The 24,677-nt window shown below is 42.9% G+C and overlaps 1 protein-coding gene across 1 annotated transcript; it reads right to left on the bottom strand.

Moving 5' to 3' along the window:
- Positions 1-848: 848 nt before the first annotated feature.
- LOC120032488 (centrosomal protein of 170 kDa-like) lies at positions 849-23,206 on the bottom strand. Its single transcript, XM_038978593.1, has 19 exons — positions 23,102-23,206; positions 22,655-22,744; positions 22,483-22,561; positions 22,074-22,132; positions 21,203-21,398; positions 17,937-18,074; positions 12,393-12,857; positions 11,680-12,101; positions 11,321-11,449; positions 10,796-10,931; positions 10,447-10,572; positions 9,043-10,206; positions 8,264-8,504; positions 7,887-8,004; positions 5,403-5,561; positions 4,397-4,485; positions 3,837-3,930; positions 1,698-1,749; positions 849-1,153 (listed from the first exon to the last, which is right to left on the bottom strand). The coding sequence occupies exons 1-19, from the start codon at positions 23,204-23,206 to the stop codon at positions 849-851; spliced, it is 4,167 nt and encodes a 1,388-aa protein (XP_038834521.1).
- Positions 23,207-24,677: the final 1,471 nt, after the last annotated feature.

The following is a 24,677-nucleotide window of genomic DNA, read 5'->3' as shown; positions in this document are numbered from 1 at the left end:
AACCATTCTCCATAAAAAAAGGGTTCTATATAGCCCCCAAAAGGGTTGGAACCACAGCGGAACCCTTTTTGGCTCTATATATAACCCTTTTTAATGGAAAAGGTTCTTCATAGCACCATACAGGTTCCATTTAGAACCTTACGAGTATGGTTAAAGAACCAAAGCCAAAGAACCCTTATTTGCCACTATATAGAACCATTTGTTTTTAGTGTTTAAAGTTAAACGGTGTTACACAATCGGCAACACTGTCGAACACAAACGGAATCATATCAAATGTCTTCTGAAAAGTCATCAACCAACCAGCAACAGGTGCAGTTAGCAGACCATAACGCAAAATAACTCTCGATACTTTTCCAACGGGTTCAAGAATATGGATATAGTAGTATTGATAACGGACTGTAGGACATGTACTGGTACATAGATTGTATTGGCAGTACATAATCCTTTCACAACCCTTCTATACACATGTTATAGCTACAGAACAAGCTCACTGTTGGCTCCAATTCATATGAACAAACGGATTGGTATGTCATAGACAAAGATTAAAAAGTGTTTATTTACGTCTCTTTTGGTCAGGTCTGATGTTCAGGAGGTTTGTCCAGACATTGAAGGACATATCAACCCACTGGGCGTGCACTAGTTGAGTCAACATAGTTTCCACGTCTTTTCAATGAAATGACGTTGAACCAATGTGGAATAGACATTGAATTGACGTCTGTGCCTAGTGGGAATCCCATCTCTCCAAGTCTTTTACCATCCTCCCTAGTAGTGAGCCTCAATCAGGGCCCCTCCAAGCACGTGTTTAGGTAGTTGTACTTTAGTAGTGTGTTCTAGATCCAGTATCCTCCTCATTTATGAACCACACAGTTCTGTTCTCCACCACTAGAGGGCAGATTATTATTCACATGGAGTCCCAGGTCTCTCTCTGCCACCTGGGTAGAGGTGCCTGAGGCCCCCGAGGAGGCTCCACCGCTTGGGGCCGACAGGGTGCTGCTAGAAGGGCCTTCTCCACTACTACCTCCAGGGGGGTGACCCGCAGCGGAGGGCCCCGCTGCCCCAGGACTGACCCTCTGCAGGTCGGTCAGAGGGCTGGTCAGTCCCAGGCTGGTCAGGGCATCCAGGGTGCCGTCCGGATCCACCATCACATCAATCACTGTGGAGCAAAGAGGAGAAGGAGAAGGTCTAAGTCAATGAAAGAGGTGGTCTGTCTATCAGTCAATCAAAGAGGAGAAAGTCTGTAAATCAGTCAGTCAAAAAGGAGAAGGTCTGACAATCAGTCAATCAAAGAGGAGGTCTGTCAATCAGTCAGTCAAAGAGGTCTGTCAATCAGTCAGTCAAAGAGGTCTGTCAATCAGTCAATCAAAGAGGAGGTCTGTTATTCAGTCAGTCAAAGAGGAGATCAGTCAGTCAAAGAGGAGAAGGACTGTCAATCAGTCAGTCAAAGAAGAGGTCTGTTAATCAGTCAGTCAAAGAGGAGATCAGTCAGTCAAAGAGGAGAAGGTCTGTTAATCAGTCAGTCAATCAAGCAAGCAAACAATCAATCAGAGAATGGATTTATTTATATAAAAATGTGATGATTGATATGATGAAATACGTATGAATATAGATGCTCTATGCAGATGCTAACTGTATATCTCTATGACTTGTACTATATACAGCTGAAATCAAGTCATGTATGACTGTCTCAGGACTCATACCTAGTAACTGTCTCTCCACTCTCTTCAGATCCTGGAGGACGGTGGTGATCTCCTGGTAAACAACCACACAACAAACAAAAAGGTCAACAAAACACACATAAATTGTTTCGGGAAGAAGGGATACCGTTCACGATAAGACATCGATGTCCTCACCTGTTACCTTCCTTAAACAACAACAACCACAACATCAGATTGACCCTTGTTACCTTCCTCCTTTCTACTGGGAAAAGTTTAAGCAATTAAAACGTGGCATAATCATCCCCTCCATTTGGACTCTAGTGAATGGACACATCACTGAGAGGTAGCCTAAGGCCAGCCACTGTGTTCAGCCTGAATTTACAACCTTGTTCATGAGCAAGGCAGTATTTTTTGGACCGCCCACGACAACAGACTATAAGTCAAGTCCTTTGACTAATCAAACTGCCCCTCTCCTCCAGCTTGAATGGAAGTTCTGATATAGGATCAGTTGAGCCTTTTAGATCATAATTAATAAAATTATATGAACATGAGGGACCTGATCCTAGATCAGCAATCCTACTCTGAGACACTTTTTAATACGGGAGGACAGTGATGAGGGATAGCTGATATAGGGAGGTGGGACTGAAAGGTTGTCGGTTCAAATCCCAGGACGGACATATTATCGCCATTCACCCGAGAGTGGCACTTGATTCTGATGTGATGTTCGATACTGTTGTCGAATGTTATGTTATACTCTGAGAGAGAGAAAGATAGGGAGTGAGAGAGTGAGAGAGAGGCAAGAGAGGGAGGGAGAGAGAGAGACAGAGGGAGGGAGGGAGGGAGGGAGAGAGACAGAGGGAGGGAGGGAGGGAGAGACAGAGGGAGGGAGGGAGAGAGAGAGAGGGGGAGAGGGGGGAGAGAAAAGAGGGAGCGAGAGAGAGAGGGAGGGGGGAGAGTCAAACCTCATCAATTAAAGTGGATATCAAAATACTTTATTATAATCAAGAAACATAACTTATACTTTCAGAATTGAGAGGAAGTGACTTATTATCTTGATTCAGAAAGTGATGCCAACTCACATCTCAATTAAACAAATGTGACTGTGCAGACCGGGGGGCAGGTTTGAGAAACACGTCCTTACCTCACCCCCTTACCACCTTCAGTTTAGGTCGTCCTACTACATCTGGCTGTTTGTCAGGCTTAACAGACAGCACCATCAGCCAATGATGGCCTTTAAAACTACTCCGAGCTACCCAGATGGTGGTAGAAGTCATCAATTATTTACCGTCCCAAAGTTTTGTTCATCACCCCAAATAAGCACTCTCTGGTTTGTGTTTAGATTTTTACCAGGCACTTCTCTTGCACCATCGAGAGCCGGTTGCATCACGACCTGGTACGGGAATTGCTCCGTCTATGACCGCAAGGCCCTTCAGCAGGTGGTGAAGATGACCCAGTACATCACTGGGACTGTGCTCCCACCCATCCAGGACACGGTGCCTGAGGAAGGCCCGCAGCATCATCAAGGACTCCACAAACCCCAGCCACGAGCCGTTCACTCTCTTACCGTTGGGAAGACGTTATTGGAGCATGAGGTCTGATACCAACAGGCTCTGAGCAGTTTCTATCTACAAGCCATCAGACTGCTGAACACATGAACTGGACTGACTACCTGCTCTGATTCTCTGCACCTTAGCACACACGCACTCCCTGACGCAAGCATTCACACACCCACACAGACACATATACATTCCTGCAACACACACATCACAACTGCCTCTACCAGAATGTTATTATTACTGCTAAATACTGCACAAATTAAACACTTGCCCCCCAAACCTCATTCCCCCAAAACACGTGTAAATATTGGGACTATAAATTGTGCCTTCCTGTATTATACTTACACTAAAATGTTTATTCTATTCTACTGAACCATTAACTGTATGTTTCTATTACTATATTCTATTAAGTTTTATTGTGGTTGCACCGTCCAGAAGGAACCTGCCAGTACACATTTTGTTGGACGGTGTATACTATGTGTATCCGGTACCTACGACTAATAAAACTTGAAACCTGAACTTGAAAATATTTCCACCTGTCCTCTGCAGTCATTTATCACAGCAGCTGGATGGTACAGCAAGAGACAAGGTGTGAGGTAAGGACAGTTGGGGTCTGGCACCTTACCGTGCTGGAAGTCTTGAGGAGTAGAGAGTCATGCTCGGCTTGGAGTTTATTCTCAATCTCGTCCCATTTCCGGTCCTTATCTTTGAATAATATCCTGGAGAAGTTTTCAAAAAAAATAAAAAAATAAAAAATAATCTGTTATATGATCACGTTGAGTGATTTAATTCGTGTGAAATGGGTTGAGGGGGAACATGAAAGTGGTTTCTGATGTTGAAAAAGTGAGGATGGATGTTTCAAGTTGTCATCTCAACCTTTATGAAGTGCCATTCATAATATCCAAATTAGGATACAGTATTTTCTAGGATACAATCCATCATATCGTATACAACACTACTGACTCTTCCTTGTCTTTATCCGGATTTGATCCAGTTCAAAGCACAGCATGTAGCTGCATGTATTCAGAATAAAATGACTTCAAAGTCAAACGCCTATTATTTCACACTGCTTGGGTTTACTTGCAAACTCATAAAGCACTCCTAACACTTCATCATCAAAATCAGGGAATTCATTATTTCACATTCCTTTTCTTTGAATGAATCGTGATGAAAGGTGATGTCTACCTGATTTTGCCGGCTGTTTTGTCCACAGAATGGCGTATCCGTGCAGAGAGCTGGGTCACAGACGCTAATAGTAAACTGTCCAACACCGCCTGAGGGGAAAACAACAAGGAAAAGAGGAGGTCTTATATAAGAGGTGTTTCAACACCTAAAATAGCATAATAACTAGGACAGGCAGGGATACCAAGGCTATATGCAGTCACAAAACCATGAGGATATTAGATATACAATAGCTTATTTTTGCCCAAATCTCCCAGAAACCAGCATCATCCATCATTAATATAGTTATAAATGTGTTATTAATAAATCCTCATAAGGATCGGACCCTTTTTTTCAATTTTCGCCTAAAATGACGTACCCAAATCTAACTGCCTGTAGCTCAGGCATTGAAGCAAGGATATGCATATTCTTGATACCGCTTGAAAGGAAACATTTTGAAGTTTGTGGAAATGTGAAATGAATGTAGGAGAATATAACACATTAGATCTGGTAAAAGACAATATAAAGAAAAAAACAACCGTTTTTTTGTACCATCATCTTTGAAATTCAAGAGAAAGGCCATAATGTATTATTCCAGCCCAGGCACAATTTAGATTTTGGCCGCTAGATGGTAGCAGTGTATGTGCAAAGTTTTAGATCGATCCAATGAATCATTGCATTTCAGTTCAAAATGTTATATCAAGACTGCTCAAATGTGCCTAATTGGTTTATGAATAACTTTTCAAGTTACACACTGTTTCATCAATAATACAGTAGGTTTCTGATGGGATAGGGTCAATTCACCCTGACATCAAGTCCTTTTGGTTTTTGGGCTGTGTTTTGTCTCTCTCTCTAACGACTGTTTATCAAACTTTTTTATCTCAAACTAGTAATGTTGCCATTGTCATTATAAACACACATTGGATAAAGACAAGCTGAAACAAACTAGAAACCAGTCTAAACCAGAGTACAATCAAATACTTTCAATTATTATTACTTTTAGTTTGGATTTCAAGCGGCAACAACTCACGTCCTCTCTGTTCCAGGTCTGGCGGCGAATGGCGCGGGGACCCTGTCTGTTAGAGTTGCGTGGCCGGAGCTCCACGGGGCGGACGTTATTACCCAGAATGCTCTCTGTTGACGGGCCGCTCCTCAGATCCAAGCCATCGTCAAAAACTCGCTCCTCCAACTGGGCAAAGCACCCAATACAAAGTAAATTGTTTTCTGATATATACAGTACCAGTCAAAAGTTTGGACACATCTACTCATTCCAAGCTTTTTCTTTATTTTTACTATTTTCTACATTGTAGAATAATAGTGAAGACATCAAAACTATGAAATAACACGTATGAAATCATGTAGTAACCAAAAAAGTGTTAAACAAATCAAAATATATTTGATATTCTTCAAAGTAGCTACCCTTTGCCTTGATGACAGCTTTGCACACGCTGTAACGTCTGCTTCCAACTCACACTCTCAAACACATAGATCCCCTGAACGCAGCTCACTCTCCAGATCCCAATCACCTGAATTCTGATCACCTGTTCACACACCTGTATGTCATTATCACACACTATTTAGTTCAGTTCTTTGCACCCCATCACTGTGAGGTATTGTTTGTTTTGAGACCCACTTCTATTCGGAGCGCTGGTGGTCCTGTTAGTTAATCCTCCCGTGTATGATTGTTTTTGCCTGCATCACTAACAACGCCTTTTGCTTGTTCCCTGCCTGTACTTTCGCCTATTGGATTTCCTGTTATCTACCTATTGCCTGATCTTCCGGACTACGTTACTAGCCTTTTCCCTGCCTGTACTGTTGCCCTTTTGGACCCCCTGTGTATGACCTTCAGCCTGCCCCTGGACCCAGTTACCTGCCTCCTCCTGTGGTTCTTTACCAATAAACTCCTGCTGCGCCCTGCGCTTGAAACCAGCTCTCTGTCTCCCATCGTGTTCATTACACACGCTTGCATTCTCTCAACCAGCTTCATGAGGTAGTAACCTGGAAATCATTTCAATTAACATGTGTGCCTAGTTAAAAGTAAATTTGTGGAATTTCTTTCCTTCTAAATGCGTTTGAGCCAATCAGTTGTGTTGTGACAAGGTAGGGGTGGTATACAGAAGATTGCCCTATTTGGTAAAAGACCAAGTCCATATTATGGCAAGAACAGCTCAAATAAGCAAAGAGAAACGTCAGTCCATCATTACTTGAAGACATGAAGTTCAGTCAATGCGGAAAATTTCAAGGATTTCGAAAGTTTCTTCAAGTGCAGTTGCAAAAACCATCAAGCGCTATGATGAAACTGGCTCTCATGAGGACCGCCACAGGAAATAAAGACCCATAGTTACCTCTGCTGCAGAGGATAAGTTCATTAGAGTTAACTGCACCTCAGATTGCAGCCCAAATAAATGCTTCACAGAGGTCAAGTAACAGACACATCTCAACATCAACTGTTCAGAGGAGATATTGTGAATCAGGCCTTCATGGTCGAATTGCTGCAAAGAAACCACTACTAAAGGACACCAATAATAAGAAAAGACTTGCTTGGGCCACGAAACGCGAGCAATGGACATTAGACCGGTGGAAATCTGTCCTTTGGTCTGATGAGTCCAAATTTGAGATTTTTGGATCCAACAGCTGTGTCTTTGTGAAACGCAGAGTAGGTGAACGGATGATCTCCGCATGTGTAGTTCCCACCATGAAGCATGGTGGGTGCTTTGCTGGTGACACTGTCTGTGATTTATTTAGAATTCAAGGCACACTTAACCAACATGGCTACCACAGCACTCTGCAGCGATACGCCATCCCATCTGGTTTGCGCTTAGCGGGACTATCATTTGTTTTTCAACAGGACAATGACTCAACACACCTACAGGCTGAGTAAGTGCTATTTGACCAAGAAGGAGAGTGATGGAGTGCTGCATCAGATGACCTGGCCTCCACAATCACCCGACATCAACCCAGTTGAGATGGTTTGGGACCACAGAGTGAAGGAAAAGCAGCCAACAAGTGCTCAGCATATGGTGGAACTCCTTCAAGACTGTTGGAAAAGCATTCCTGGTGAAGCTGGTTGAGAGAATGCCAAGAGTGTGCAAAACTGTCATCAAGGGAAAGGGTGGCTACTTTGAAGAATCTAAAATCTAAAATATATTTTGATTTGTTTAACACTTTTTTTGGTTATTATATGATTTCATATGTGATATTTCATAGTTTTGATGTCTTCACTATTATTCTACAATGTAGAAAATAGTACAAACAAAGAAAAACCCTTGAATGAGTAGGTGTGTCCAAACTTTTGACAGGTACTGTAAATCCACAATATTCACAAGGAGCAGGAGTACTGATCTAGGCTCAGTCTTTAGAATTTAGATCATATTCCTCGATCAGCACTCCTACTCTGAGACGCTTTATGAATATGGGCCCTGATATGTTCATGTAGCTCAGACTTTTGGGGAAATCATGACTGATGTCAACAGCTACATAAAGTGGGATTATTGCATTGTGGGATGTGTAGTACCATGGCTCCTGGGTCAGTGGCAGCACTAGCGGCTGGGCTGACTGAGTCGATCTCTCCGGCCACGTCATGGATCTCCCTGGCCAGCATGGCCAGGTCTTTGGCTAGGTCCTGACTGATCCTGTCAACATACAGGGAATGAATCAGTTAAATACCCTTGATTTTATTTCTATTGTGTATTATTGTGAGTATATAGTGCATGAAATGAAATAATGAATGTTGCAAAATGGATACTTTTGAGGTTATACTTGTTCTCAAAGTAACTTGCTCCTCTATAGAATTGACCCTATTATATTGTATAGGTCTAGTGAGATTGCTCCCCTATGGAATTGACCCTACAGTTTCTCTGTATATGTACAGTACAGAGTGCTCCTCCATACCTGGCGATCTCTTCACTGTGAGTGGTCCAGTCCTTCATGTACTCCTCCTGTTCTCTGCCTGCTGACTGCTGCCTCAGAGCCGCTATACCCCCCGGACTGGGCGTGGCAGGGGCGGAGCCACCCAGCTGGGTCAGTCGCGTCAGTCGCGGACCGCCGTGCTTGGATGGGTGGCGGTTGGAGCCGAACTCGTCCTCAGAGGTGGAGGCGTAGTCCATGGGCATCCGGCGCCACCGGCCACCAGCTGGAGTCAAGAGAAGATGTTTTGTCAGTAGCAGTAGTAGTGATTGAGGGCTTTACCACTACTAGGTACACACAACTGTCCATAGAGAGGAGATTTTACGCATAAACTCAGTAAAAAAAAAAACGTCCCTTTTTCAGCACCCTGGAGGAGATGCACTGCAGTACTTAATGCAGCTGGTGGCCACACCAGATACTGACTGTTACTTTGATTTTGACCTCCCCTTTGTTCAGGGACACATTATTACATTTCTGCTAGTCACATGTCTGTGGAACTTGTTCAGTTTATGTCTGTTGTTGAATCTTGTTATGTTCACACAAATATTTACACATGCTAAGTTTGCTGAAAATAAACGCAGTTGACAGTGAGATGACATTTTTTTGCTGAGTTTACATGTAAATGTACATAAAGATGCTCAATAATGACAGAACCTACAAAAAGACTATAGCACAAACATGATACCAAATCAAACATTGCGGTGGATAAGTTACTAGAGAACAGTCACTCAGAAACACTACTTCTGTATCAGACAGTACAGTACCTGTGGGGGTGATGTAGCCCTTAGACTTGTCAGGTAGTTTGGAGGCGCTGTTAGCCCTGGCCCTGGGTATTATCCCTCCCATGTTGCTGACTCCTCTGAGTCCCTGTCGGACGGCGTAGTCGGTAGCAATGCTACGAGCCCCTATCCCCCGGCTACGGCCCCCCGTGGCCTCTGAGTCACTCTGGGCAGACGGAGATCCCATCCTGGACTTCCTGGGCTGGGCCAGGGCCTCAATGCGGGACAGGCCTCTCCGGAACCCTGGTCCGGGAGCTGCGGACCTGGAGCTAGCAGTGCTAGCCTCGGAGGCTACGGACATCCGGTCCATGTCGGCTGGTTCGGTATCGGAGGAGTCCCCCAAACGGGCACGTCTGAGTATCGAGGACCGGGTGGGCCGCACCTTGGGCAAGGTGGTGGTAGGTTTACTGAGGGTGTTTGTGGTGGTGCTGGATGCCTGGGTGTTTTTAGCCCGGCTAGCCTTGGTGCTAGCCTCCACTCTGGTGCTTCCGGCCTGGGTTCTGGCGTGGGAACTGTGGGAGCTAACCTCCTGTATGGAGGGTTGGGAGTCGGAGAGGAGGGAGTTGGAGTTGACGTCGTCATCTGTTAGGTCCAGGGAGGTCCAGGCACGACCAGCTTGGCGGGTCCCTTGTCCTCCAGACGGTCTGGATTTGGGTTTCCTATCCTGGGTATCTCTGGCTCTGGTAGGCCCCTTGGTGGAGGAACACAGCACCGTCTTCTCCCTCTCTTTCTGCTGGGCAGTTAGGGTACGTCTCTTCTGGTGAACCACCTTCCGCCCTCCGACGCCCGCTGCTTGGCTAACGGTGCTGGTGGTGTCCACATCCGACTCGGGCGACAAAGACCCATCGATGGACTGGCTAATTGGTTCACCCAGGTCTGATACCGTTGTCTCCAGAAACGCAGCCACCGCCTCTGAGTCCTTCTGCCGTGTGGTACTATCCACCCTGCCCTCCTTTGTCAGTATTCGTGCCCCAGTTTGCGTGTCAATCCGTGGGATGAGCTCCTGGGGGACGTTGGTGCTGGGTCTCTCCACCGTAAAGCTCTCTTGTCTAAGAAGCGGCTTCCCAGCACTCTCCCTTTCTTTAGCCTTCTCCTCCATCTCCTTCTTCCTCCTCCGTGCCTCATCCAGTCTCTTCCCCCCACTACTCCCTGGCCGAGGAGGCAGTTTCGCCAACACAGTTTCTTTCCGGCTTCCCGCATCTTGGTTCTTCGCTGGAGAGCCTTTTTTCGGACTTCCTCTGGTGCTTCCACCCACACTACCAGCCTGGCTACCCCCACCACCTCCACCACCAGGCTTGGTCCTCCCTCCTCTCCCCATCTCCTGGTTCTCCTTCTCCTGGAGCTCAGTGTCCTGTTTCTCCCCCACATCGTAGGGGCGGTGAGCTGGACCAGGGGATCTCCTCCCCCCTGGGGTTGCCTCCTCGGTGGAGGGGAGCTGGGGCAGGGTTCTCCTCTTGCGCTCTGTATAGCTGGAGGAGGCCATGGAGGCAGAGTGACTGGACTCACTGATCTCAGCTATAGAGAGACAGGGTATAAAAAATCATAATCATTTCTACACAATAATATCTACTGTGTCTAACTCTCATATATTGGCAATATAAATACCCAACACTCTTTTCTTTATTCTAGTTATTATTGACTTTATACTGAAAAAAGTGGTATGACTAATAAATGAAGAACAACTGAAAAACAGCAAAGCACTTCAATTTCAGAACAGGTCTAAACCCAGCAGTAGCACCTCTGTCCTCAGTGTGGTAGTGGACATGGGACTCCGCTCCAGAGCCCTCGGGGTCAGTCCTGATGTGGCTGGCTGCCAGAGTAGCCCATTGGGAGACCCACCTGGGACCACCCACAACCAGCTCCTCTGGGAGAGACTGGAGGACAAACAGGGGAGAAAGCGAAATTGAACAACACCCAGTCCCCAACATAAAGGGGAGAGACTAGAGCACGGGGGAAGACAAGTACAAATTCTACTAGTCAGAGTGTCACAGTGGCATGTACACATCTATTATTTACAGGTAAAATGCTTAGGACTACTTCAAGCAAAACAGCACTTTTGAGAGCATATATCCTTTCTTTATAAAAAATCTTATTCTTTCCACAAGGAATGGCATCAAACTGAAAGCTTTTTTTATGTGTGAAGTCTGTTTTAATCTTGGGAGTATAAATATAGCAAATCTACAGTAGTGTCTGACTTGGAGTTGAACTCCTTCACTCCTCTGCAATGGAGAGTGTCTGTGTTGACAGACAGAAATGCTGTTACCTCTGGTTCGATACGTCCAGGCTTGCCTCTGTCTCCTGAGCCTGGTCTCTGAGTGGTCAGTCTCTCTCTCTGGATGTCAGGATAGCCCCCCACCCTGGACAGAGCCTGGTAGTCCTCCACACCAAATACCTGGGCCAGAACATGGACTTAAATAAACATTCAACCAAACATTCAATCAAGAGGTCAACATAATGTGGGCTTAGTGCACTTGCACAGTACCACTTGGAATAAATACGAGGCCATGCCCTTGACAAAAAGACACCAATTCTGGGACTAAAGACTGTGTAAAATAGTTATTCAGATAAAACAGGATTCAAATGACAGTTTAAGCTCATTAAAGTCCTATTTACCATCCCCACCTTGTCAATCATTCTCCTGGCCTCCTCCTCTTGGTTATCTTCGTTCTCTATCTCTATGGTATAGGTCCCCCGGTCACTATAGTCGTCTCCATGGCGATTCTGAAACCCCTCCCCAAGTCCTATCGGTTGGTGTTGGTCGCGGTGGTAAGGAACGGAATCCTTGGTCCTCTCTCTCTCTCTTAACTCTCCTCCGATGGGTGCCATTTTGGAAGCTGAGGACCTGTGTCGTCGGGCTGGGCTATCTTCTTCGGCAAAGAGTCCCTCTGGGACGTTGGCGCGCCCCTCTCGTATCTTGACCCCTGACCCCTCTAGTCGGCCACCCCACAGCCCCCTGGAGTGGTCCTCGAGGGCGGCCCGGCGTTGCTCTCCCAGCGCGGCTGCGTTCTCTGAGTCGCTCTGGGTACCGTCCTCGTGTTTACTACCTGAAACGAGAGAGAAGGGGGTTGGACGTTTGGTGTGTGCAGATATAATCCTATGAACCTATTGGGTTGGTTTCCCAGACACCGATTAAGCATAGTCCTAGACTATGAAGCGCTTTCGATGGAGATCATCTATTGAGCATGCTTTCAAATCAAGGACTAATCTTAATCTGTGTTTGGGAAACTGTCTCATAGTGTAATAACTATGTAGTGCTATGTAATGCAATGGCAAGAGGACTTGCTGACGGAAAAATCTAAATTCTATTCTCATGGTGATTGGTTGGTTGGTCTTACCTTTAAGACTCTTCAGCTGAACCGGCACGTCACTCTTCACGCTCTCCCCGTCGTCCTCCACCACTCTGTCGACCGACTCCGTACGAGCCAATGGGATCTCGTTCTGGGCCAGCCAATCAGCTACTTTCACCTCCGCCGCCACCATGGCCGTTTGCAGGGCGCTCAGCTCCTCTCCTGCGCCCTTTTTTGGGGGCCGTGGCCTCACCTCCGGCACCACCTTTGCCACCCGGTCCTTAACCGTCACCTTATTGGACGCCTGCAGGTCAAAGTCGATGGTGAAGGAGGCGTGGCCCTGGGGGACGGCTTCAGGGCCGGAGGCGGGGTTAGTGGCGGTGGCACCTTCCGTGTCTTGGGAGGGGGGTTCATTGGTATAGGAGGGGATCTCGAAGTAACTTGGCTCCTGGCTTGAGGTGTACAGGCCATTCTCCTGGGCCTCGGCTGTTGTCTCCTTGGGGTCTTTATAATCTGTCGTTTCAAGCAGATATCAAGATGGCGTAATACAAGGACTTAGACTTTGAGATTCAATTGCTGTCATATGCTACCAGAAAGGCAAAAGTCTACTGTTATCTGGTAGGGTTTTTGATGTATAAACAGGCACACAGGTCTTGCAGGCCTTCTCATGCAGCTGCAACTGCAAGTGCATTTGTAAATCATGACCCATCTTGAGTTGGGCTCTGGGATGGTGCAATTGTTGAGAAAGTGAGCTTATGGTTGTGTGGGGGTAAGGGCTGAGTGTGTGTGGGTGTATGTGTGTATCCCACAACTGTTGCGAAGGAAGAAGTAAAAGATGTTAGGGACAATAGAGGATGATCCACAGATATATATAATACAAATCGAGGTGAGGGCAATGGAAATGCATATGGTAATTGATCTTCTTCAATTCGGTAAATGGCACTGTATGCTCTTTTCAAAGAATGGATCCCAGTCGGTTCAGGGCTATGGGATACAGGGGGTCGAGGGTGGTCTACCGGGCATTGGGATGACAAGCCATCTCGAGATGAGGCCTTTTAGCGGGTGGAATAGTAGGGACCAATTGGAGGTTTACTTAGTAGAAATGCAAATATCATGGTACAACTATATAGACACTCAATCATTATGTTACTTTTTAATAGTACGTTTACAAAAATATATTCTGATTAAAAGAATGAAAGGTGTGTCTCATTATGGTAAGTGGTGAAATAAGTATAGCCAGTTACAATTGTAATGGCTTAGCAGATAATAAGAAAAGACGATCAGTATTTACCTGGCTAAAAGAGAAGGATTATAATATCTATTGTTTACAGGAAACCCATTCAACAGTTTTAGATGAAGTTTTGTGGAAAAAGAACTGGGGGGGCAAAATATATTTCTCCCATGGGCAAAGAAATTCAAAAGGGGTGATGGTTTTAATTAACAATAATTTTGATCCAAATGTGCAAATTGTCCAAACAGATCCTCAAGGTAGATGGATTATTTTAAATATGTTATTGGACAATAAACAAATATGGCTTGTTAACCTATACGGTCCGAATAATGATGATCCAAGCTTCTTTGAAAATATATATAAGAATTTATCAACTCTACAAGCAACACTAGACTCTATTATTATAGTGGGAGATTTTAATACGGTCTTAAATACCTCTATAGACCGGAAAGGAAACCACACTACAAACTATCACCCTCAGGCACTTAAGGAAATCATGAATGTCATGGATATATTGGAATTAGTGGATATATGGAGACTTAAATACCCTGATTTAGTGAGATATACATGGCGGAGGCTGAATCAAGCTAGTCGTCTTGACTACTTTCTTATACCATTCTCTCTGGCACCAAAAGTTAAAAAAGTGTTGATAGGGGACAGAATGCGGTCGGATCATCACATAATTGGCATATATATTTCTCTTACAGAATTTCCACGTGGGCGAGGATATTGGAAATTTAATCAAAGTCTACTAGATGATAAATTGTTTAGAACTAGGACAGAAGATTTTATAACTGACTTTTTCAGACATAACATAGGTACAGCAGATCCCCTTATTGTATGGGACACTTTTAAGTGTGCCTTTAGAGGCCATGCAATTCAGTACTCATCTATAAAACAAAGGGAATTTCGATCAAAAGAGTCCATATTAACAAAGGAAATTGAAGGACTAACAGTACAGTTAGATAGCAATAAAAACGGTACCATAGAGGCACAGAATAAGTTAGAGGAAAAACAAAAAGAAATGGAGGAACTTATTCAAGAAAGATCCAGTGTAATATATTATAAAAATAAAGCGAACTGGATGGAATATGGAGAAAAATGCACCAAATTCTTTTTCAATCTTCAATATATAAATGCTACCAAAAAAAAAGTATTAAAACTTGTTACAAATGATGGAGTCACGCATGATTCACCAAATGATATTTTGAAAGAGGAAGTAAAGTACTTTAAGAATATGTTTTCGTTTCAGGCTCCTCCATCTCCACTAACTGAAACTAATTGTATGGATTTTTTTCCTATTAATAATGTAAAATTAACATCTGTACAGAAAGACTCATGTGAAGGCCAAATTACAGCGGAGGAACTGCTTGATGCAATTGGGGCCTTTAAGGATGGGAAAACTCCAGGGCTGGATGGCATACCAGTGGAAGTATACAAAACTTTTTTTGATATACTCAAAGGACCATTATTAGCTTGTTTTAACCACTCCTATATAAATGGTAGATTATCAGACACGCAACAAGAAGGTCTGATATCGTTATTACTGAAACAGGACCCAAGTGGTATATATAAAGATCCAGTCCAATTAAAAAATTGGAGACCTCTTACACTTCAGTGTTGTGATGCAAAAATCCTAGCAAAATGCTTGGCGCATAGAATAAAAAAAGTTTTGTCAGATATTATTCATCCTAATCAGACAGGTTTTTTACATGGACGATACATTGGAGATAATATAAGGCAAGTACTGGAAACAATAGAACACTATGAAATATCGGGGACACCAGGTCTGGTTTTCATAGCTGATTTTGAAAAGGCTTTTGATAAAGTACGACTGGAGTTTATATATAAATGCCTAGAATATTTCAATTTTGGGGAATCTCTTATAAAATGGGTTAAAATTATGTATAGTAACCCTAGGTGTAAAATAGTAAATAATGGCTACATCTCAGAAAGTTTTAAACTATCTAGAGGAGTAAAACAAGGTTGTCCACTATCGGCATATCTATTTATTATTGCCATCGAAATGTTAGCTGTTAAAATTAGATCAAACATTAATATTAATGGATTAGAAATCCGTGGCTTAAAAACTAAGGTGTCATTGTACGCTGATGATTCATGTTTTCTTTTAAAACCACAACTAGAGTCTCTCCACGGCCTCATAGAGGATCTAGATACCTTTGCTATCCTCTCTGGATTAAAACCAAATTATGATAAATGTACCATATTACGTATTGGATCACTAAAAAATACACATTTTATATTGCCATGTAGTTTACCAATTAAATGGTCTGACGGAGATGTGGACATAATCGGTATAAAAATCCCAAAAGAAAGAAATGATCTCACTCCAATAAATTTTTATAGAAAGTTAGCAAAAATAGATAAGATCTTGCTACCATGGAAAGGAAAATACTTGTCTATTTGTGGAAAAATCACCCTGATTAACTCTTTAGTCATATCACAGTTTACCTATTTGCTTATGGTTTTGCCTACACCTAGTGACCTGCTTTTTAAATTATATGAACAAAAAATATTCCATTTTATTTGGAACGGCAAGCCAGATAAAATTAAAAGGGCCTATTTATATAACGAATATGAATTCGGAGGGCAGAAATTATTAAATATTAAAGCATTAGACCTCTCACTAAAGGCATCAGTCATACAAAAGTTATACTTAAATCCAAACTGGTTCTCTAGTAAATTGGTACGAATGTCTCATCCTATGTTCAAGAAGGGCCTTTTTCCCTTTATTCAGATTACACCTGCTCACTTTCGGTTGTTTGAAAAGGAAATAATCTCCAAAATATCCTTATTTTTTAAACAAGCCTTAGAAAGTTGGTTGCAATTTCAGTTTAATCCACCTGAAAGGACGGAACAAATAGTACAACAAATATTGTGGTTAAATTCAAATATAGTAATTGATAAAAAAACTGTATTTATCGAAGAAATGTTTAAAAAAGGTATAATTTTGGTGAATGATATCATAAATAGGACTGGTGGAGTTATGTCACACATGCAGCTAACACAGACATATGGAAATGTCTGCTCTACCCAAAATTACAACCAATTAATTGCAGCATTACCACAAAAATGGAAGAGGCAAGTAGAAGGGGAAAAAAGTAAGGAACTTGTATGTCGGCCCTGTATTAAAGAACATAAATGGTTAAAGAAAAGTGTGATAAATAAAAACATATACCAATTTCATTTAAGGACCAAAAAACTGACAGCTGTGCCATATAAATTGCAAAATAGTTGGGAAGAGATTTTCGATGTACCCATTCCATGGCACATGGTTTATGAATTGATACGCAAAACAACGCCGGATTCAAAACTTCGAATTTTTCAATTTAAATTACTGTACAAAATTCTTGCAACTAATAGAATGTTATATATATGGGGTATACAATCTTCCCAGCTCTGCAGATTCTGTTGTGAGGAGGCAGAGTCATTAGATCATTTATTTTGGTATTGTCCATATGTAGCTCGTTTTTGGTCACAGGTCCAGGAATGGCTGAAGAATTGCAACATTTGCCTAGAACTAACGCTACAGATAGCAATACTGGGGGATTTGAAAAGCCATAGTCAATCAATCAATAATATAATAATTATTTTAGCAAAAATGTTTATTTTTAATTTACAATCTGTAGAAGCTATGAGAATAGGAAGGTTCAAATCTTTTGTGAAGCATCACAGCACAGTTGAAAAATATATGGCAAATAAAAATCCGAAATGGATGATGTTGGAAGATAGATGGGAAGGGTTGAGTGGAACTGAAGGGTGGGACTAATAACAAGATAAACAATGTAGGGCATACGGGATCTGTGAAATGTGTATAGGTGCGGAGCTTTTGTGAAATAGCACAGTTACAAGTGGAAATAAAATTGGATGGACAACAGAAATAGAGGAAGGACTAAGAACAAACAAGAGAGAACTATTATAAAGTAGTCTGTGTCTGTAAAATAGGTATAAGATGTATAAATTGAAGGTAAAAGCAGAAGTGTTTATTAGTTTACTCCAATTGGGGGAGCGGTGGTAGGGTTACGGGGAATAATAATAAAGGTATATTCTTTAAAAAAGTATGTATGTCTATATAGGTATGTGTATGTATATATGTATATATGTATGCATGCGTGTATGGATATATATATTTACCCAAAAAAATATGGGGGATTGGAAATGATGCAGACAATTACATTGGAAGCAACATTCTTTCCGCAATATTAAGCTGATCCACCCCAAAAAAAAAAAAAAAAAAAAAAAAAAAAAAAAAAAAAAAACAGGCACACAGAAAGACAGGCAGACAGACAAAGTGAAACACAGCTAACTTCAGTCTGTATTCCAGGCTAGACAGCATCTACCTGACTCAGATCTCTCCTGCTTCCTGTCAGTTGTCGTCCCATCCTGCTTCCCAGAGTTCTCATCGTCTGCGTCCCCGTCCCCCCACCAGGAAGGCTGGCCGTACAGAGGGGTGCCCCTTTTTAGTACTGCAATGTCCCCTGGGAAAGAAACAACAACAAGGTCAGTGAGAAAAACACAGATTTTGTTTTGAACTGAAATTGTGTTTCCTCACAGTTCACCAAAAGACTATTGTGACAGAACAAGTTTAACCTCCTAGTTTGTCGTCTAACGCAGGTATTCCCACGCGCATATATATTTTACATGTAAAATATATATATATTTTTTAAATAATATTTTTTTTAAAGCACAATTTCAAACAGTCCATTTATATTTCAAACAGTCCATTTATATTTTCCAACAGGGCTATACATTTGGGTGAGTTTTTTTTCTTGCCTGAGTAGCCTCGTTTCACTGCCAAAAATAGCGTTCAGTGAAATAACAACATAATGTCAAATACAGGTAGCCTAGTCAAATAATTAACATCCAATCACATGAACCGTTACTCTCTCACGGGAATTCCATTAACGGTCTGTATGTAGCCAAACATAGCTGCTGCTCATTCCGTTTGCTCGAAAATTGACAAATGGTTAAAAAAAGTTAGGCCCGCGTCCATAGAGACACATACCAGCTCTACTGGTAGTACTGCTACTACTAGCAGTACTACTCCTGCACCTGTCGACGACACAAGTTGTTCTGCTTCCACGAGCACATCCAATGCTAGCATCAGTTATTATATATTTGTTGTTATCCCAGCTAGCATGGACACTGACAGTTGTGAATCTGATGCAGCCGAAGAGCTACTGCCTCCTTACCCGGGAAAGAACCCAACATCAGACAGGGACGTTGGACCATCGAAGAGGCGCAAATATGATGAGAACTACATTGATTTGGGGTTCATTTCTATTGGGAGTAGTGCCTTTCCTCAGCCACAGTGTGTTATATGTGCAAAAGTACTATCTCACAACTCGATGAAACCTTCACTCTTGCGCAGACATTTAGAAACGAAACATGCCAATTTGAAAAATAATCCACAGGAGTTTTTTGGGGAGAATTAAGACAACTTTCGTGTATAAAAGCAACAGATACCATTAATGAGAAGGGGCTAGAAGCGTCTTATATGGTGAGCTACCGAGTGGCTAGGACAGGCAAGTCCCATATGAATTGTGGAGGACTTAATTCTTCCTGCTGCCGCAGATATGGCAGGGACAATGCTGGGGGAAAGGTCCAAAAAACTATACAGACAATGCCTTCATCAAACAACACTATTTCACGATGCATCACTGACATGGCAAGAGATGTTTTGAAACAATTACTGCTTCGCATACAAGCCAGTGAATTCTATGCGTTACAGCTGGATGAGTCAACAGACGTGGCGGGCCTGGCACAGCTCCTTGTATATGTCCGTTACGTTCATGGGGGATCAATTAAGGAAGACCTCCTCTTCTGCAAACCACTGGAAACCAGGACAACATGAGGGGATATTTTTAAAGTACTGGACAGCTTTGTGTCATCAAATGGACTTTGGTGGTCAAGATGTTTTGGTATCTGTAATGATGGCGCAAAAGCCATAACAGGGAGACATAGTGGAGTGGTAACGTGTGCAAGCAGTTGCTCCCGACGCCACTTGTGTACACTGCAGCATCCATCGAGAGGCTCTTGCTGCCAAGGGAATGCCTGACAGCTTGAAATACGTTTTGGACACTACAGTGAAAATGGTTAACTTTGTTAAAGCAAGGCCCCTGAACTCTTGTGTATTTTCTGCACTATGCAATGATATGGGCAGCGACCATGAAACGCTTTTACAACATACAGAAGTTCGCTGGTTATCAAGGGGCAAAGTATTGACACGTTTTTTGAATTGAAAGATGAGCTATAAGTTTTCTTTACTGACCATAATTTTCACTTGTCTGACCGCTTGCATGATAACGAGTTTCTCACACGACTGGCCTATCTGGGTGATGTTTTTTCTTGCCTGAATGATCTGAATCTAGGATTACAGGGATTCTCCGCAACTAGATTCAATGTGCGGGACAAAATTGAGGCTATGATTAAGAAGTTGGAGCTCTTCTCTGTCTGCATTAACAAGGACAACAAACAGGTCTTTCCATCATTGTATGATTTTTTTGTGTGCAAATAAACTCAAACTTACGGACAATGTCAAATGTGATATAGCAAAGCACCTGAGTGAGTTTGGTGCGCATTTACGCAGGTACTTTCCTAAAACGGATGACACAAACAACTGGATTTGTTATCCCTTTCATGCCCTGCCTCCAGTCCACTTACCGATATCTGAACAAGAGAGCCTCATCGAAATTGCAACAAGTGAAAATTAAATTTAATCAGAAGCCACTGACAGATTTCTGGATTGGGCTGTGCTCAGAGTATCCTGCCTTGGCAAATCGCGCTGACACTGATGCCCTTTGCAACCACGTACCTATGTGAGAGTAGATTCTCGGCCCTCACTAGCATGACAACTAAATACAGGCACAGACTGTGCAGAGAATTATTTAAGACTGAGACTCTCTCCAATACAACCCAACATTGCAGAGTTATGTGCATCCTTTCAAGCACACCCTTCTCATTAACCTGTGGTGAGTTATTCACAGTTTTCTATGAACAAATAAGGTTTTATATGTAAGATGGTTAAATAAAGAGCAAAATGATTGATTATTATTATATTATTATTTGTGCCTTGGTCCTATAACAGCTCTTTGTCATTTCCCACTTGTGACAAAAACTCACACTCATTCTTATGTTTAATAAATGTATCGTATAGTGTGTGTGGGGCAGGCTTACAATGATGGCAAAAAACAACATTTGAGAGTGCGCTGACCCTGGTGCTAGAGGGGGTATGCAGCTGGAGGTTGAATGTTTGAAGGGGTACAGGTTTGAGAACCACTGGTCTACCGCAATGTCCCCTGAGAAACAAACAACGACCTCTGCAAACTCGAACTAGCACTTTGTACCCACACAAGTCCCCAAAAGACATATTGTGGCAGAACAGTTTGACCTCCAAATTTGTCCACAAGTCAGAGCACTTTAGAATCACATTTAGGTGACAGCCTAGCGTAGGAAACTAAAAATACAGAACACAGCACAGACTGTGTGGGTATGTGGCATCGCCAAAATCCTGTCACCTCTGTTATCTAGTCCTGTCATCTCTGTTAACCTAATCCTGTCACCTGTGTCACCCTCCAAGGTCCATGCAGAGTGCAGACCCTCTCACCTGTCAGCTTGTCATCCCCGGCCCCCTCTCTGCTGGTCTCAGGGGGTTTACTACCCACTGCCACCGCCCCGTCGGAGCCACCCTCGCAACCACCTTCGGCTGCAGCCTTGACCTCTACTGCAGGTCTGGATGGTACCGGAACAACTTCTGGAGGCTTTACCGTCTGCAGCAGGAGCTGACTATTAAACTTCTCATGCTGATAGACGAGGACACAGGACAACAGAGAGAGGAGATGAGCTCACACAATTAGAGGTATGATTATAAGGGTAAGTCTAATAAGGAGCTCTTCTATGTTTGCACCAACATACATGGGACAATCTATCCTTGCATCAGTGAAATTATACAGTAGTCACGGTCTTGGTTATAAGCATAGAATGTTTTGTTGTTGTGCAAATCTCAATTGGCATCAGTTCATGATTCACGCAAAATCGGAGTAATTTATGCATGTAGAACTCAAGTTAGACCTATCTGAACAATGTATCACCAAGTTCCTCATAAAGTATGTTTTTGTCATTAAAAACAAAGCAGTGAGGTTTTGCTACATGCAGCAGAAACTGACGCCATTCTTGACTGAACATAATCTCCATTAAACATGCATCAACCAACGTAGCAGAAAAAGGCATTTCTCAAGGCTTTTCTTTCATAATACTTTGTAAGCATATTTGACTGGGGCTCTTTCTCAATTCATATTTCCTCGAGTCCTCGCATCCTCTCCCCTCGCCTCCTTCTCAAAATGGATTAGCGAAGAAAGTCAGAGGGGAGGGACCTTGGAACCTCTCCTCCAATATGGTTGAGAAAAAGGCGAGGAGATAGGATGATAAGAAACACAGAAAGAGAACTAGCTATTTCTGTAGCCTACTGTTCAACCAACCTTTAGTGCTTCCTCGGGGACATGGAGCTCTCCTCGCACCACGGTGAACAGGTTGGTATGTGAGACAGGTTAAGGAAAGGTGATTGTACAGCACAGACTCAGCTCTTTACAGGAGATAGCGCAGATATTTAACATTTTGGTAATTTAACGGCATACATTCTTATTCAGAGCGACGTACAGTCAAGAAACAGATATGCTAATCTATTACGCATTAGTCACAGCAGAAAATTTTAAAGGTTAGATGATTTTTCAGGCAGTATATTAAGAGTGATTATGTTACAGTTTTATATACCCGTACTCTGGCCTTGAAGTCCTTCTTTTGTCGCTCTCATTCATTTGGTATTGATGAAATTCAGATGAACTAATGTATGCTAAGCATCAAAGACAAAATGGCACCATGACAGGATATCATATCCAAACCTCAACTTGTCGTCAATTTTCAAAGTGATATACACCTGCTCCTGTATTCTGACATCATTCACAAATGTCTGGAAGGAAAGGAATATCATTATTAGCAATTTAGAACAGTTTATGAAGCACATGAATCATTTCATAATCATATTTATTCAAATCTTACTTACCCCATTCAGGCTCCCCAGGTCCTTGACTTTATGTTCGTCCGTGGTTGGCTCATAGTTGATTACGGCATGCTGTTTGTCCACACTGCGGGACTAAAGACACAATAATCCAGTAAATCAATATAATCCTGCTAATCTCTTTATAATCCAGATTACATAGATTACATTGGGTCCAACAGTCACCTGCAGCAGTGTGACCCACTAGATTCGAACCCAGATCTCTTGACAAGACTGTGTGAGCCCGCCGAGCTAAAGCCTAGAGATCAGGTCTGGGAGCTACCGCACGTCTTCAGGTTACTCATCATGCCAGAGTGGTTCATCGACCCACCTCCATAACATTAGCAGTGGTAGTACAGTTTAGGCATAACAGCTACAGTGTTGAACTGACATTCTCCAGTACCCGGGTTCGGGTTCCGTTCTAGACTCGCTACAATACTAAATATGATTTACCTGTAACATGAGTTCACAGTCGTCCCGACCAACAAAGATCATCTCCCAGGGGAGGCGGTGCCTCATGCCACCGCCACTCACCAGGAACCAGGAAGAGACACTCATCTCTGCCACGCCCACTGCCACACCTGCTCACCTTTAACCCCTATGACACCCTGTGTAAGAAGACAAGGGGCTCCATTCAATCAGTATCGCGGAAGTTCAACGGTACAGCGTGAATTCAATTTAAAGGCAATGTTCCCCGCGTTAGCGGAGACTGCAGTCACGGTAACCGCTACATATCTCGGCCCAATGGGAAATTACCTTTAAATTTCGATCACGCAATCTGTAACACTTCAGCGATACAGATTGAATAGAGCCCACGGTCAGTATCAGTTAGTTAGAACAACCAGTCATAACAGCCAACTGTAAATGGAGGGAACACAATCATTACCCTTTTTATTAAAACATTTTATATGGTTGTGCACAATGTAAAGAGCTTTGTGATTTTTGTCTGTAAATAAAAAGCTCTCTACCAAAGACATGTAGGCCTATTATTATAATGTATTATTGTCACAACATTCTAACTATTTTCGACAAAGTCGAATGAAGAGAACGGATAAGAACCTAAAAACAAACAGGGATAAAGTTAACAACTTTGTCACACCTAAACTCAGCAAAGAGGTCTCTTTAAACTAAATGCCCAGCACACTGACCTGCTGGTATAACTGGACCGTGTTGCTAACAATACGGCCTTAGAACAGACTACATTGCAACCATTCCAGAAGAAATTAGATAATATGTCACTGACTGTCTGACATCCTGCTTAACGGACAAATTTAATTACTGAGTGTTTTGCCGGGTCACCAAACCAGTCGCACTGAACCAATGTCACTGAACTGAGAGTGGCCATTCAGTGATGATGGATGTATTGTGTTACAGCAGGCTGTAATACCGGCTACCAGACAGGATCTAAACAACGACAATAACCGTTGGATAGTTGATCAGATGGCTAGATAGACCAGACAGACAACCTGAAAGACATGAAGATACTGTATAACATGAGTATGACTCAGGACAGGCACAGAGATCACAGCAGGTAGACAGAGAGAGAGAGATGGACACACCCACACACTGACAGAGTCATCTCGTTTCCGCTCAGAAGAAACATACCATCTGGTGCTCATTTTTTGGTTATAATTCCTATATATATAGGCCCTACAGTAGCCTACATAAAAACACACTACGACTATATGGCCTAGCTAGCCTACCATTCAGTTTGCAGTGACACAGGCCTCCATAGGCAATGCTTGAAGGGGTATGCTACCGGTTGGCCATGCTGACTCACGATGCCCCATCAGTGAAAAAGTGATTTAGCGAGATTTAATCTAATCAGGCACCTTGTCATATCTAGGCCCCGAATGAGTGTAGATGATTCATATGTGAATGCGACCAGACAGTCCTGATTCCCCATTGTGGAATTGGATTGGTTAACCCTCTATGCGGCCTCGGTCTCGCAATTGTGCCCGACGTTTTTGCATTGGTTTCTTTGCCGTCTCTCTCGCTCTCACTCCTTCTCTCAATTACAGAGCTATAT

Source organism: Salvelinus namaycush, chromosome 39 (assembly GCF_016432855.1).
Source record: "Salvelinus namaycush isolate Seneca chromosome 39, SaNama_1.0, whole genome shotgun sequence".
Taxonomy (NCBI): Eukaryota; Metazoa; Chordata; class Actinopteri; order Salmoniformes; family Salmonidae; genus Salvelinus; species Salvelinus namaycush.
Note: the sequence above shows the minus strand (reverse complement) of the source record. Positions and strands in the feature narration are given on the sequence as shown.